Source organism: Gadus chalcogrammus, chromosome 7 (assembly GCF_026213295.1).
Source record: "Gadus chalcogrammus isolate NIFS_2021 chromosome 7, NIFS_Gcha_1.0, whole genome shotgun sequence".
Taxonomy (NCBI): domain Eukaryota; kingdom Metazoa; phylum Chordata; class Actinopteri; order Gadiformes; family Gadidae; genus Gadus; species Gadus chalcogrammus.
The window spans coordinates 18,109,649-18,123,026 of NC_079418.1; the positions used below are offsets into that span (position 1 = coordinate 18,109,649).

The 13,378-nt window shown below is 40.8% G+C and overlaps 1 protein-coding gene across 1 annotated transcript in view; it reads left to right on the plus strand.

Moving 5' to 3' along the window:
* Window positions 1-5,607, plus strand: part of LOC130386032 (uncharacterized) — a 36,207-nt gene extending 30,600 nt beyond the window's left edge. Inside the window, 4 exon segments of the mRNA XM_056594818.1 lie at window positions 850-1,157; window positions 1,768-2,045; window positions 2,218-2,281; window positions 4,637-5,607. Coding sequence (XP_056450793.1) covers window positions 850-1,157; window positions 1,768-2,045; window positions 2,218-2,281; window positions 4,637-5,607 — 1,621 coding nt within the window.
* Window positions 5,608-13,378: the final 7,771 nt, after the last annotated feature.

The window sequence follows — 13,378 nt, forward strand, 5'->3', positions numbered from 1 at the left end:
CATTTTTAGCGGAGACACATTCCTGTTCCCCACTTGTATTGGAGTGAACGGAGATAACTACCTCGGCCCCTTGTATGGGAGTGAACGGAGATAACTACCTCTGGGCCCCTTGTATGGGAGTGAACGGAGATAGGCTAACTACCTCTGGGCCCCTTGTATTGGAGTGAACTGAGTTAACTACCTCTGGGCCCCTTGTATTGGAGTGAACGGAGATAACTACCTCCGGGCACCTTGAATCGACGGACGCGTCTACAGGCCGCTTAAACAGCTGCAATACCAGGCTTGGTCGCTGAGCCCCGGTGGATTGCGAAAGTATGCACTGTTCCCGAGGGGGTTGGGTTTACCGGATGACGCGCTGAAACAAAGATGGCTGCGCCCGTAGTAAATTAGTTGAGCTGTATATATTCTTTGCATTGGTACCACATTGGTCGTTAATGTCGATTTTGAATGCTCTTAAACACTTAATTACATTTCTGCTTTAATCTGGTCACCAATTTATGCATTGCATGGTATTGTTGGGCATGCAATTCAATGTAAATGTTTGTTTTCAAGCCGGTTTGCTAAACAGGCTAATGTAGCAAACAACAAATGACAGCCTGCTCCTGCCCTTCGTGGCACGGGAATAACAGCACTTCTTGAAATAGGCGAAAATAGCAAAATATTATTTAAATGTAAACGGAGTTACTTTAAATGCTAAGTCGATAACTGATGGATGTTCAGGAGTTCTTTGTAAACCATTTCAGGTTTTGTTGTTACCATATGCAAGTGGTAATAAAGCCTTAATCTTTCAAACTTAGTCCTTCTCGACCGCTCGTATTTTGTTGGGTCTTTATCCACAACAGAGTAAAGTATGTTAATAAACATGTCACCGTGCGGAAAAACTTTGGAAGAACAGCTTTCGTCCATAATGGACATACTTGCGAAAGCTGCCGTATCTGAAATTAGCCAACTGTTCTCGGAAGGCTCGGCTACCCTTCGATTACAAATAACTCGGAGCCTGAAAGAAAACGAAGCGCTGAGGAAGAGGATGAAGGTGATGAGGAGTGAGCTGTTTTCTTTGCGGCTTCAAACGAGATCAAATCCATCGTGTGCGGCAAGTCGTTTTACCCTGGCTCGAGCCAACATCTGCAAACCACAGACTAAACCACAGGGAGATGGTGAGTTACTGGTGTCCCGGCTGTGATAGCCGGATAACAAGACGGTTCAGGGGGCACTATTAGTTGTTACATTTGAAGTAATTGGAAAAGTTGATGATTCAAAAAATGAATAATGACGTTAATCCCATTTCCTGCTCTTTGAATGGTCTTGGATGTGATTCTAGGCTGACTGCTAGATTCTACCTGGTGCTCTTTTGAAAAGCATCAAGAAGAGAGCCTTTATGAAACACGAGTCAAACTTGGTAGTTGCATTTCAAAGTTTCCAGTCAGATTTTTTTTTCTGGTTTATAATCTCAAACATCAATTCATTCAAAAGTATACATTTTAGCTGATCAGCAGGGAATGACACGTTGTCGCTTGTTGCCAGAATAGAATAATTGTGCTTGTCATGTTCAGATCATTTTGCGCTGGTGTTCGTTCAGTGTCCTCAACCTGGTCAACCGCTTGAGCTTTCAGTTGAGGGAGGGGGGCTCCCAAACTCTGAATCTGTGTCTGCACTAGTACACATTTTGAACCCTCTGTGTCAATGTTGCATAGATTTAAATAGTTTCTTTCTTGTCTCCTTTTCTGCAAAACAGTCACTTTCTGTCATTTTCCCCCCTCTCTTCAGAACACTGCGATGTCTTTGGAGACCGCAGCACACAGCGCGACACCACCTCAGAGAGTCTTTACGCCCCTGGCTCCTCCCACATGTCCAGTCACAGCGAGGAGCTGAGGATCCTGAGCGTCTATGGAAAAGGGGAGGGCCCACTGGCGCTCGACGGCTATGACACACTCTTTACCGCGTCCAAACGGGAGGCCAAGAACTCGCTGTCTGCAGACCACAGCGTGGACAAGGGGCTTGAGTGCGGCGAGCAGCTGGTCCGCCAAGAGGAGCTGACTATGCAGGTTGGAAATCATCTTCTCATTCACCATCCAAAAGAGCTCTGCTACAACTCCAGCACACACCCATAGAAAGCACACACCTTTATGATTCAATCTGTCGTTAGCGGGGATTGACAACTATTCTGTGCTAATGAAAGAATTTGTCTTATGTGTGTTCCCTTTATGTGGAAAGCAGCAGACCACAGACACCATTTTAATCAAGGATGAAGAGGATATTGGTGGAGGCATGCCCGCTGTAGGTTAGTAATACATATTGCATTTATGCAAGAAAACGACCTCGATCAACTGAGAATGTACTCGTTTCTACCTGCGCTAAAAAGCCTGGTCCTCTTTTGAAAGCGCATCATGACCAGAGCCCTGCTAAAACACAAGGACTACTTATAAAGTTTATAGTAGAATGATTGACATGGGTGTAACGATACATGTATTAGTATTGAACCAGAATCGCATTTCCATGAGTCAGGGGGATAATAAACAAACACGTTATCCGCGAGGTATTTCTGGACAACGGCGAAGGCTTCGTTTATTGAAGGAAATGTTGTACAAAAGTTTGCCGTCCGCCTTGGACGTCCTACATTGTTGCTCTTTGTACATTGTGCGTGTTCTTCTTTTTCCTTGGATTTATTAGCAGACTACAATGTGTCCGGCAGCTATGAGGTCACAACGCTAACGTAGCTGCCGCGGCTATCGCAATCCAGTTTAACCCCCCCCCCCCCAACCATTAGGGTACTGTCGGCGGTGGAAACGTGAGCCATAACTGAGCTGCGCCGATCCACACCTTCACTACTCCACCAAGACGCACCGAACCGACCCGCACCCTCCGGTGGGAATGCGCAAATTCTGTGTACTTTGCACCTTCATGAATAAGACATGCTGAATTTTCCGTTAAATAACTGATTGTCTTATTTTGTTTACAAGTTACGGATGGAGTCTGGAGGTGATGTGGGGTACTTATTGTTTACATCTTAGATTACACAGTTCAGGCTGTTGCAGCTAGCTCAGGGGAGAGACTGTATGACACTAGGGGCCCTATTTTAACGGTCTGAAGCGCAAGTGAGAAGCGCAATGCGCAAGTAGCTTTGTGGGCGGTTCTATGGCGATGTTGCTATATTTCCGGCGCATGATTGACTCTTGCGCCCGGCGCTAATCTGAAAAGGGTTGGTCTGAAGTAGCCAAATTACCCGTAGGTGTGGTTTGGGTGTAACGTGCAATAGACCAATGAGAGCGCCATCTCCCATCCCCTTTAAGAGCAATGGGCGCATTTGAATCTGACGAGTTTGATAGCGCGTTTGCAGTCTCCGATGAGACAGATGCATGACGACATGAATTTCAAACTTCAAATGGCTTAGTTTATGCCCAAATAATATGGGCTAATTCACACATGGAATAGCGTTTTCTTCCACAACTTCAGAAACACTGAGTCCTCAAATAAATTTCAGCAAAGAAAACTTAACACACAAATGATATGCGGTAACTCTGGTTCTATTTAATGATATACGCAATACAGTAACCAACATCGTTGCTTACCAGTATTGTATGCATTATCATTATCGACTTGTGTTGCTAATATGCATGTGTCCCCCCGTTAATATACATTGCCATGGACTGTATTATGCGTTACGTGTGTTCAAACAGATCGACGCACATACGCGCGCCCGCTTTCATTCATTATTTTACACATACACACACGCGCCCCCGCATTCATTCATTCTTTTACACATACACACCCGCGCCCGCATTCATTCAATCTTTTTAACACTCGCTCGCGGTAAAACAATGTTTTCTCACGATCAAATACTCATCAATCCTAAAAATTATGGGCTTTGACACAATGTCTGTGTCAAGACAATATGTGTTTGCTGCACGGTGTTTGCAGATGCATTGATTTAAAAGTACAACTTATTACCGCTGTATCAGCTGTTCAAATAATTTCCCAAGTGCCTAGGTAGATGAGAGAAGCAAAGTGTGCACAAGCAACATTATGCATGCGCCCTTAAAAGAGCATCTGAACAACGCGCCACTGACTCTAAACCAGGTATTTCCTGGGTGGCACAATTGTTTTCTGAAACAAAAAAATAGCACTAGAGAACGTTTGCACCAGAACACGCCTCCTCCTTTTGCCGAACCGTCCCTTGGGGTGCAAGTCATTCCCTAATTTACAGGCGCGTGACGGTGGACGGAAAAGAACGCTCTGCGCCAGTTGCAAACTGGCAATGACATGCGTCAGTGTAGAAAGTCAATTGCACGGGATGCAAGATGGGGCCCTAGGTGGTACAACCTGAGACAATAAAAAAAGAACTGCCTTCTGCATTTTTGTTTTTTCTTTTCCCTTCATTGTACCGAACAGTGATGTCTGATCCGCGGTATGAACCGAACAGTGACTACAGTGTACCGTTACACCCCTAATTCCCAATATAACTACAGTTTTGGTAAAATGGGTGATAGGAAAACAGATAGCCTGGGTTGTGTCTTTATGACCTCCCCACATCTTTAAAAGGGGGAGAAGTAGCAGTGCTATGTCTCAAATGGATACATACTGTATAGCTTCATGCAAATGAATTAACACAATTACATTGTCTTTTCTCCCTCTGCAGAAGACTGCGTTGACTTTGGTGACTGCAGCACACAACATGACGCCACCATGAATAGTCTACATGTGGACGCCTCTGGCTCTTCCCACATGTCAAGTCACAACGGAGAGCTGCGGATCCTAAGTGTCTATGGAAAAGGGGAAGAACCACTGGCGGTTGATGGTCATGACAACCTCTTCACCGCGTTCGAACCGGAGGCTCTGAGCTTGCTGTCCGCAGAACGCAGCGTGGCAAAGAGCCTGGAGCGTGGAGAGCAGCTGGTCCAACGTGAGGAGCTGACCGGGCATCGGGGCAGCGGCAAGGACCGGCCCGGTGTGTTGTCTGGCGAGGTTTTTCCAGAAAATACCAATATGACCATCCACATGCGTACCCACACCGGCGAGAAGCCGTACGGGTGCGACCAATGCACAAAGCGCTTCCAAATGAAAGGCAGCCTGAAGATCCACCTGAGGACTCACTCCGGGGAGAAGCCCTACAGTTGTGAGCAATGTGTGAAGCGCTTCAATCAGAGCTCCGATCTGAAGGTTCACATGTGGACTCACTCCAGGGAGAAGCCCTACAGGTGTGACCAATGCGTGAAGAGCTTCACTAAGAGCTCCAACCTGAAGATCCACATGAGGACTCACTCCGGGGAGAAGCCCTACAGGTGTGACCAATGCATGAAGAGCTTCGGGCGGTGCTCCAGCCTGAAGTGCCACATGAGGACTCACTCAAGGGAGAAGCCCTACAGGTGTGACCATTGCGTGAGGTGCTTCAGTCATAGCTCCGACCTGAAGATCCACATGAAGACTCACTCCGGGGAGAAGCGCTACAGGTGTGACCAATGCATGAAGTGCTTCGGACAGAGCTCTCACCTGAAGAGCCACATGAGGACTCACTCCGGGGAGAAGCCCTGAAGGTGCAACGCCAGCCTCAGCGACCCTAGCAATTTGCGTTGGCACATGCTGAAGCCCAGAGGCAATTGCGTGCTTTGACACGGGTAAAGGGACGTTTTGATTGAAACCTCTATCCTGTATTCGTTGAAATGACTGCTGTAGATTTTCCTTTCTTCATGATTATAGATGCTCTCCAACTTTTCATTTGATTTCTGTTTTTATTGTTCTAAATAATTAACCCTTTAACTGCCGCACCAAGAAAGCTGCTATGTAAAAATTATTTTTTTGCATTTTGTATTCCCTTGGGTTGATAATAATCAGAATCAAATGTATTTTTCTCAAAAGAACCCACAGTTCTTTAAATATCAGCCTCTACCAAACGGTTGAGATGTCACTTAATGGTTATAGTACCGGAACTCTGACAAATACAACAAATAGTAGAATAAATCAAATATTTTACCATTGGATCCAGTTTATTTTTATATTGTCAGTATTGCAAAACGCACAGGAGAAAAATTGCACCTCTAACATATCTCATTACACTTTCACTGTGTGGTGGTGCAACAGCACAATTATTTTTGGGGCGAAAATGCACATTTCTAGTTGAACACTAAGCTTGTTTGCATTTAAACATTAGAAAACAATGCAAAAACTGGGAAACATTGGAAAACACAAGGAAACATTACACTTTTGATATTCTTTATCTCAACACCACTCATCTCTAGTGGGGCAACAGCACCAATGCAGCAGTTCCATGCTCTTTGAGCATTAGATCCACTATTTTTTCTTTTTGAGGAGAAATACCCACATTTCTAGTAGTATACTATGCAGCATTGCTGGTTTGCATTTAAACATTGGAAAACAATGCAAAAACAGGAACACATTGTAAAAGGCACAAATACATTTCAACAACACAACTCATTGGTGTTGTAGTGCAACGGCACCAATGATTTTTGAGCATTAGATCCACTTTACTTCTGGTGGTATGCTGCAAAGCATTCCTGGTTTACAGACAAGCACAGGAAAACCTTGCATTTCTGACATTTCCATCTTGACACACCCTTCGGACAGAGGTTGCATCGCCCCCGCTTGTCACTGTGAAGTGGCCACTGTCCCATGTTGTCATAGCGCACATCTGGTTGGGGTGAGGGTCGTGGGGTGTATTTTTGATTCTCTGGTGGGGGAGAGCTGGATGTTGGTCGGCCAACTTTGGTTGCATACTTGTTGACTTTGATCAGACTGTGGGCGACTGCCAGGCGAAACCTTTTTAGACACAAGGGTTTCTCGTTCAGTAGGCCAAAGTCCCTTTTGTAGACCAGCCAGGAATTGGCGATGCACAAGTCAAGGATGTATCCGAAGAGGGGAAAGTACCATCTCCTTGACTTGACTGGGGTCTTGTACAGGTGCACAAGCATGCCGGACAGAACAATCCCTCCCATATGCTCATCATAGACGGGGATGAGTGATGGGCATGCGACGGCAGTCTTGGCCTTAGACTCTTTGCTCCACCGTTTGACCGTTGAAAAAGGCATGATCCCACAGGCGTTGCTCAGAAGATTGACACATTTGTGAGGAAGGCCGAGCTCTCTGAGTGGCCAACGACGTGCGTCGCGACGTAGGTCGCATTGGTCGCGTCGTAGGTCGCATTGGTCGCGACGTAGGTCGAATTGGTCGTGTCGTAGGTCGCGTCGTAGGTCGCATTGGTCGCGACGTAGGTCGCTCGTCTGGCTGCTTTCAGCCGCTGTGGTCGCTGGCTGGCTTGGTCGCTGAAAATCTATGGGCGGTCGTTTATCAGTTAATTTGCATGTTAAGGTAACTTAACTGTTTTTTTGCGACAGTTGAAGTAGCTCTTTATTGCAAATATTATTTTTATATTTTTATATTGAAGTAGGCCTACAGTTTAAAATTATGAAATCGTTGGTCCATCAGTGTCAATAAAATATATTAGTTGTAATTTGGGGCGGATTCAAATAATGTATTTTAGATAGGTTATTATATAGCCTATTTGTTTTGTTATATGACAGTAAGCCTAATAAGGTATATTATACACAAACTTCTTCGTTATAGAGTGATATAGCCTTTTAGTTGTAATTTGGGGTGTATTCAAATAATGTATTTTATATATTATATATAGCCTTTTTGTTTTGTTAAATCACATTAAGCCTAATAAGGTATGTTATGCACAAAGTTCTTCGTTATAGAGTGATATACTATAATATGACTGCAAAGTGTTGAAGAAATTGTCACAGTGGTACAAGCAGTAGTGACGCCTGGTTAGTAATCAAGAAGGCGGTTGTTCGATTCTCTCCGGGGTCAGATACTTTCCTGCTCTTTTAGTCAAACTTACTGACGCAATCAGCCTCTTTCATTTGAGCATTTTTGTATGTTTTAGTACGATGGTATGATAATTATATGACGTAATGACGGGCTGCGACACCTGGCTGGTATCGGCTGGCTGGCTGCGACGACAGGCCAGCCACGGCTGGCCGCTGTCTGCCGCTGTCTGCGGCTGGCATCTGGCTCTGGCAGGCTGACCGACTAGGTCGCGACCGTAAAAGCGTTGCGATCCTTTTGGCGGCAAATAGGTCGCAACCAACCAGAGGTATTGCTGAATGAGCGACCTGTGGCAGCCAGCCATTGTCACCGTGGCTGCTACCATAACCAAATAACTGTTATCAGTTAACATCTCATTGAACAGAATAAATACACATGCGTCAGTATAATAAAAACGTACATACAATAATATATAGGCCTATTGGTCTACCCATCTATATTTAATTAATTTTAAATTAACTTTGTAATAGGCTACAGTGTGTACAAATTTATATTGATTATATTGTACAGCCTTTTGATTGGTTAAATGTCAAAGACTAATAAAATATCCTATGAAGAAAGACAGTTATAGTGTAATATACAACACTGTCGAAATGTATCGAATAAAACAATGGGGGTAACACCAAGGACGCGGGAAGTCAGTCCCAGGGGGGGGGTGCTGAGAGAGAGTCTACATAATGACGTCATAATAAATCCTGCGCAACATCCATTGTTTACAGAGACGAGATGACGGGTGACGTCTAATTCAGGGCTCCGCTCTGATAAACACTACTGGTGTTTAAAAAGAGTTCTGCCAACTAGCCACTGTTATTCTCAAACGTTAGCAAGTAAACAATGTGGAAATTATGCCTAACCTACTGGAGACCGCGGCTCAATTTCTGTGGAAAACATAATATCTTTAATTTTAAACGTAACGCTATGATGACATATATAACCACAGACATATTTAAATAACATATCTCAGTGGGAAGTGGTGAGAGCTGTGAGCTTACCCCCTGGCGACCGGGGTTCAAGTCCGGTTGTTGTCGTCTGTTGGATGACTCTTATCTCTATTTCATGCGAATTATAAAGTCAAGTATAACCATTGTGTTGACTTTATCCGGTGTCTTGATGGTACATTGATAATTTCGGAGGTTAACACTCTAAACAGCGCAGGTTCGGATCCACGCATAAACGTCGACAGGGCTAACACTCAATTTTTATTGTTCGACACGGAAAAAACATTATGGGTAACCGTCGTTTTTTATCGGCCGTCATGAAATAAACATAAGGGGTAACTGTCGTTTTTTATCGGCCGTCATGAAATAAAACACAAGGGGTAACACTGTCGTTTTTATCAAATGAAACATGAGGGGTAAAACTGTCGTTTTCATCAAATGAAACATGACACTGTAGTTTTTTATTGGTCAACATGGAAAAAACATGAGGGGTAACTGTCGTTTTTTATCGGCCGTCATGAAATAAACATAAGGGGTAACACTGTCGATATTTATCAAATAAAACATGGGGGGTAACTGTTGTTTTTCTTTGGTCGTCATGAAAAAAAACATAGGGGTTGAAAAAAAACAACTGTGGTTTTTTATTGGTCGTCATGAAAAAAAACATAAGGGGTAACTCTGTTGTTTTTTATTGGTCGTCATGAAAAAAAACATAAGGGGTAACACTGTTGTTCTTTATTGGTCGTCATGAAAAAAAACATAAGGGGTAACACTGTTGTTTTTTATTGATCGTCATGAAAAAAAACATAAGGGGTAACACTGTTGTTCTTTATTAGTCGTCATGAAAAAAACATAAGGGGTAACACTGTTGTTTTTTATTGGTCGTCGTCATGAAAAAAAACATAAGGGGTAACACTGTTGTTTTTTATTGGTCGTCATGAAAAAAACATAAGGGGTAACACTGTTGTTTTTTATTGGTCGTCATGAAAAAAAACATAAGGGTAACACTGTTGTTTTTCATTGGTCGTCATGAAAAAAAACATAAAGGGTAACACTGTTGTCTTTGACGAATAAAATATAAGGGGTAACACTGTTGTTTTTTATTGGTCGTCATGAAAAAAAACATAAGGGGTAACACTGTTGTTCTTTATTGGTCGTCATGAAAAAAAACATAAGGGGTAACACTGTTGTTTTTTATTGGTCATCATGAAAGAAAACATAAGGGGTAACACTGTCGATATTTATCAAATAAAACATGGGGGGTAACACTGTTGTTTTTCTTTGGTCGTCATGAAAAAAAACATAGGGGTTGAAAAAAAACAACTGTCGTTCTTTATTGGTCGTCATGAAAAAAAACATAAGGGGTAACACTGTTGTTCTTTATTGGTCGTCATGAAAAAAAACATAAGGGGTAACACTGTTGTTCTTTATTGGTCGTCATGAAAAAAAACATAAGGGGTAACACTGTCGTTTTTTATTGGTCGTCATGAAAAAAACATAAGGGGTAACACTGTTGTTCTTTATTTGTCGTCATGAAAAAAAACATAAGGGGTAACACTGTTGTTTTTTATTGGTCGTCATGAAAAAAAACATAAAGGGTAACACTGTTGTCTTTGACAAATAAAATATAAGGGGTAACACTGTTGTTTTTTATTGGTCGTCATGAAAAAAAACATAAGGGGTAACACTGTTGTTCTTTATTGGTCGTCATGAAAAAAAACATAAGGGGTAACACTGTTGTTTTTTAATGGTCGTCATGAAAGAAAACATAAGTGGTAACACTGTTGTTTTTTATTGGTCGTCATGAAAAAAAACATAAGGGGTAACACTGTTGTTTTTTCATTGGTCGTCATGAAAAAAAACATAAGGGGTAACACTGTTGTTCTTTATTGGTCGTCATGAAAAAAAACATAAGGGGTAACACTGTTGTTTTTTATTGGTCGTCATGAAAAAAAACATAAGGGGTAACACTGTTGTTTTTTATTGGTCGTCATGAAAAAAAACATTAAGGGTAACACTGTTGTCTTTGACAAATAAAATATAAGGGGTAACACTGTCGTTTTTTATTGGTCATCATGAAAAAAAACATAAGGGGTGACACTGTTGTTTTTTATTGGTCGTCATGAAAAAAAACATAAGGGGTATCACTGTCGTTTTTTATTGGTCGTCATGAAAAAAACATAAGGGGTAACACTGTTGTTCTTTATTTGTCGTCATGAAAAAAAACATAAGGGGTAACACTGTTGTTTTTTTATTGGTCGTCATGAAAAAAAACATAAAGGGTAACACTGTTGTCTTTGACAAATAAAATATAAGGGGTAACACTGTCGTTTTTTATTGGTCATCATGAAAAAAAACATAAGGGGTAACACTGTTGTTTTTTATTGGTCGTCATGAAAAAAAACATAAGGGGTAACACTGTTGTTTTTTATTGGTCGTCATGAAAAAAAACATAAGGGGTAACACTGTTGTTTTTTATTGGTCGTCATGAAAAAAAACATAAGGGGTAACACTGTCGTTTTTTATTGGTCGTCATGAAAAAAACATAAGGGGTAACACTGTTGTTCTTTATTTGTCGTCATGAAAAAAAACATAAGGGGTAACACTGTTGTTTTTTATTGGTCGTCATGAAAAAAAACATAAAGGGTAACACTGTTGTTTTTTATTGGTCGTCATGAAAAAAAACATAAAGGGTAACACTGTTGTCTTTGACAAATAAAATATAAGGGGTAACACTGTTGTTTTTTATTGGTCGTCATGAAAAAAAACATAAGGGGTAACACTGTTGTTCTTTATTGGTCGTCATGAAAAAAAACATAAGGGGTAACACTGTTGTTTTTTATTGGTCGTCATGAAAAAAAACATAAAGGGTAACACTGTTGTCTTTGACAAATAAAATATAAGGGGTAACACTGTTGTTTTTTATTGGTCGTCATGAAAAAAAACATAAGGGGTAACACTGTTGTTTTTTATTGGTCGTCATGAAAGAAAACATAAGGGGTAACACTGTCGATATTTATCAAATAAAACATGGGGGGTAACACTGTTGTTTTTCTTTGGTCGTCATGAAAAAAAACATAGGGGTTGAAAAAAAACAACTGTTGTTTTTTATTGGTCGTCATGAAAAAAAACATAAGGGGTAACACTGTTGTTCTTTATTGGTCGTCATGAAAAAAAACATAAGGGGTAACACTGTTGTTTTTTATTGGTCGTCATGAAAAAAAACATAGGGGGTAACACTGTTGTTTTTTATTGCTCGTCATGAAAAAAAACATAAGGGGTAACACTGTTGTTCTTTACTGGTCGTCATGAAAAAAAACATAAGGCGTAACACTGTTGTTTTTTATTGGTCGTCATGAAAAAAAACATAAGGGGTAACACTGTTGTTTTTTATTGGTCGTCATGAAAAAAAACATAAGGGGTAACACTGTTGTTCTTTATTGGTCGTCATGAAAAAAAACATAAGGGGTAACACTGTTGTTTTTTATTGGTCGTCATGAAAAAAAACATAAGGGGTAACACTGTTGTTTTTTATTGGTCGTCATGAAAAAAAACATAAGGGGTAACACTGTTGTTTTTTATTGGTCGTCATGAAAAAAAACATAAAGGGTAACACTGTTGTCTTTGACAAATAAAATATAAGGGTGTCACTGTTGTGTGACACTGTTGTGTCACCCAACAGTGTCACTGTTGTTTTTTATTGGTCGTCATGAAAAAAAACATAAGGGGTAACACTGTTGTTCTTTATTGGTCGTCATGAAAAAAAACATAAGGGGTAACACTGTTGTTTTTTATTGGTCGTCATGAAAGAAAACATAAGGGGTAACACTGTTGTTTTTTATTGGTCGTCATGAAAAAAAACATAAGGGGTAACACTGTTGTTTTTTATTGGTCGTCATGAAAAAAAACATAAAGGGTAACACTGTTGTCTTTGACAAATAAAATATAAGGGGTAACACTGTCGTTTTTTATTGGTCATCATGAAAAAAAACATAAGGGGTAACACTGTTGTTTTTTATTGGTCGTCATGAAAAATAACATAAGGGGTAACACTGTCGTTTTTTATTGGTCGTCATGAAAAAAACATAAGGGGTAACACTGTTGTTCTTTATTTGTCGTCATGAAAAAAAACATAAGGGGTAACACTGTTGTTTTTTATTGGTCGTCATGAAAAAAAACATAAGGGGTAACACTGTTGTTTTTTATTGGTCGTCATGAAAGAAAACATAAGGGGTAACACTGTCGATATTTATCAAATAAAACATGGGGGGTAACACTGTTGTTTTTCTTTGGTCGTCATGAAAAAAAACATAGGGGTTGAAAAAAAACAACTGTTGAAAAAAAACATAAGGGTTACTCATGTTTTTGTTTTTTATTGGTCGTCATGAAAAAAAACATAAGGGGTAACACTGTTGTTTTTTATTGGTCGTCATGAAAAAAAACATAATGGGTAACACTGTCGATATTTATCAATTAAAACATAGGGGGTAACACTGTCGTTTTTATCAAATGAAACATGAGGGGTCAATACGTCTTATAATTATCATACCATCCTACTAAAACATACAAAAATGTTAAAATGAAAGAGGCCGATTGCG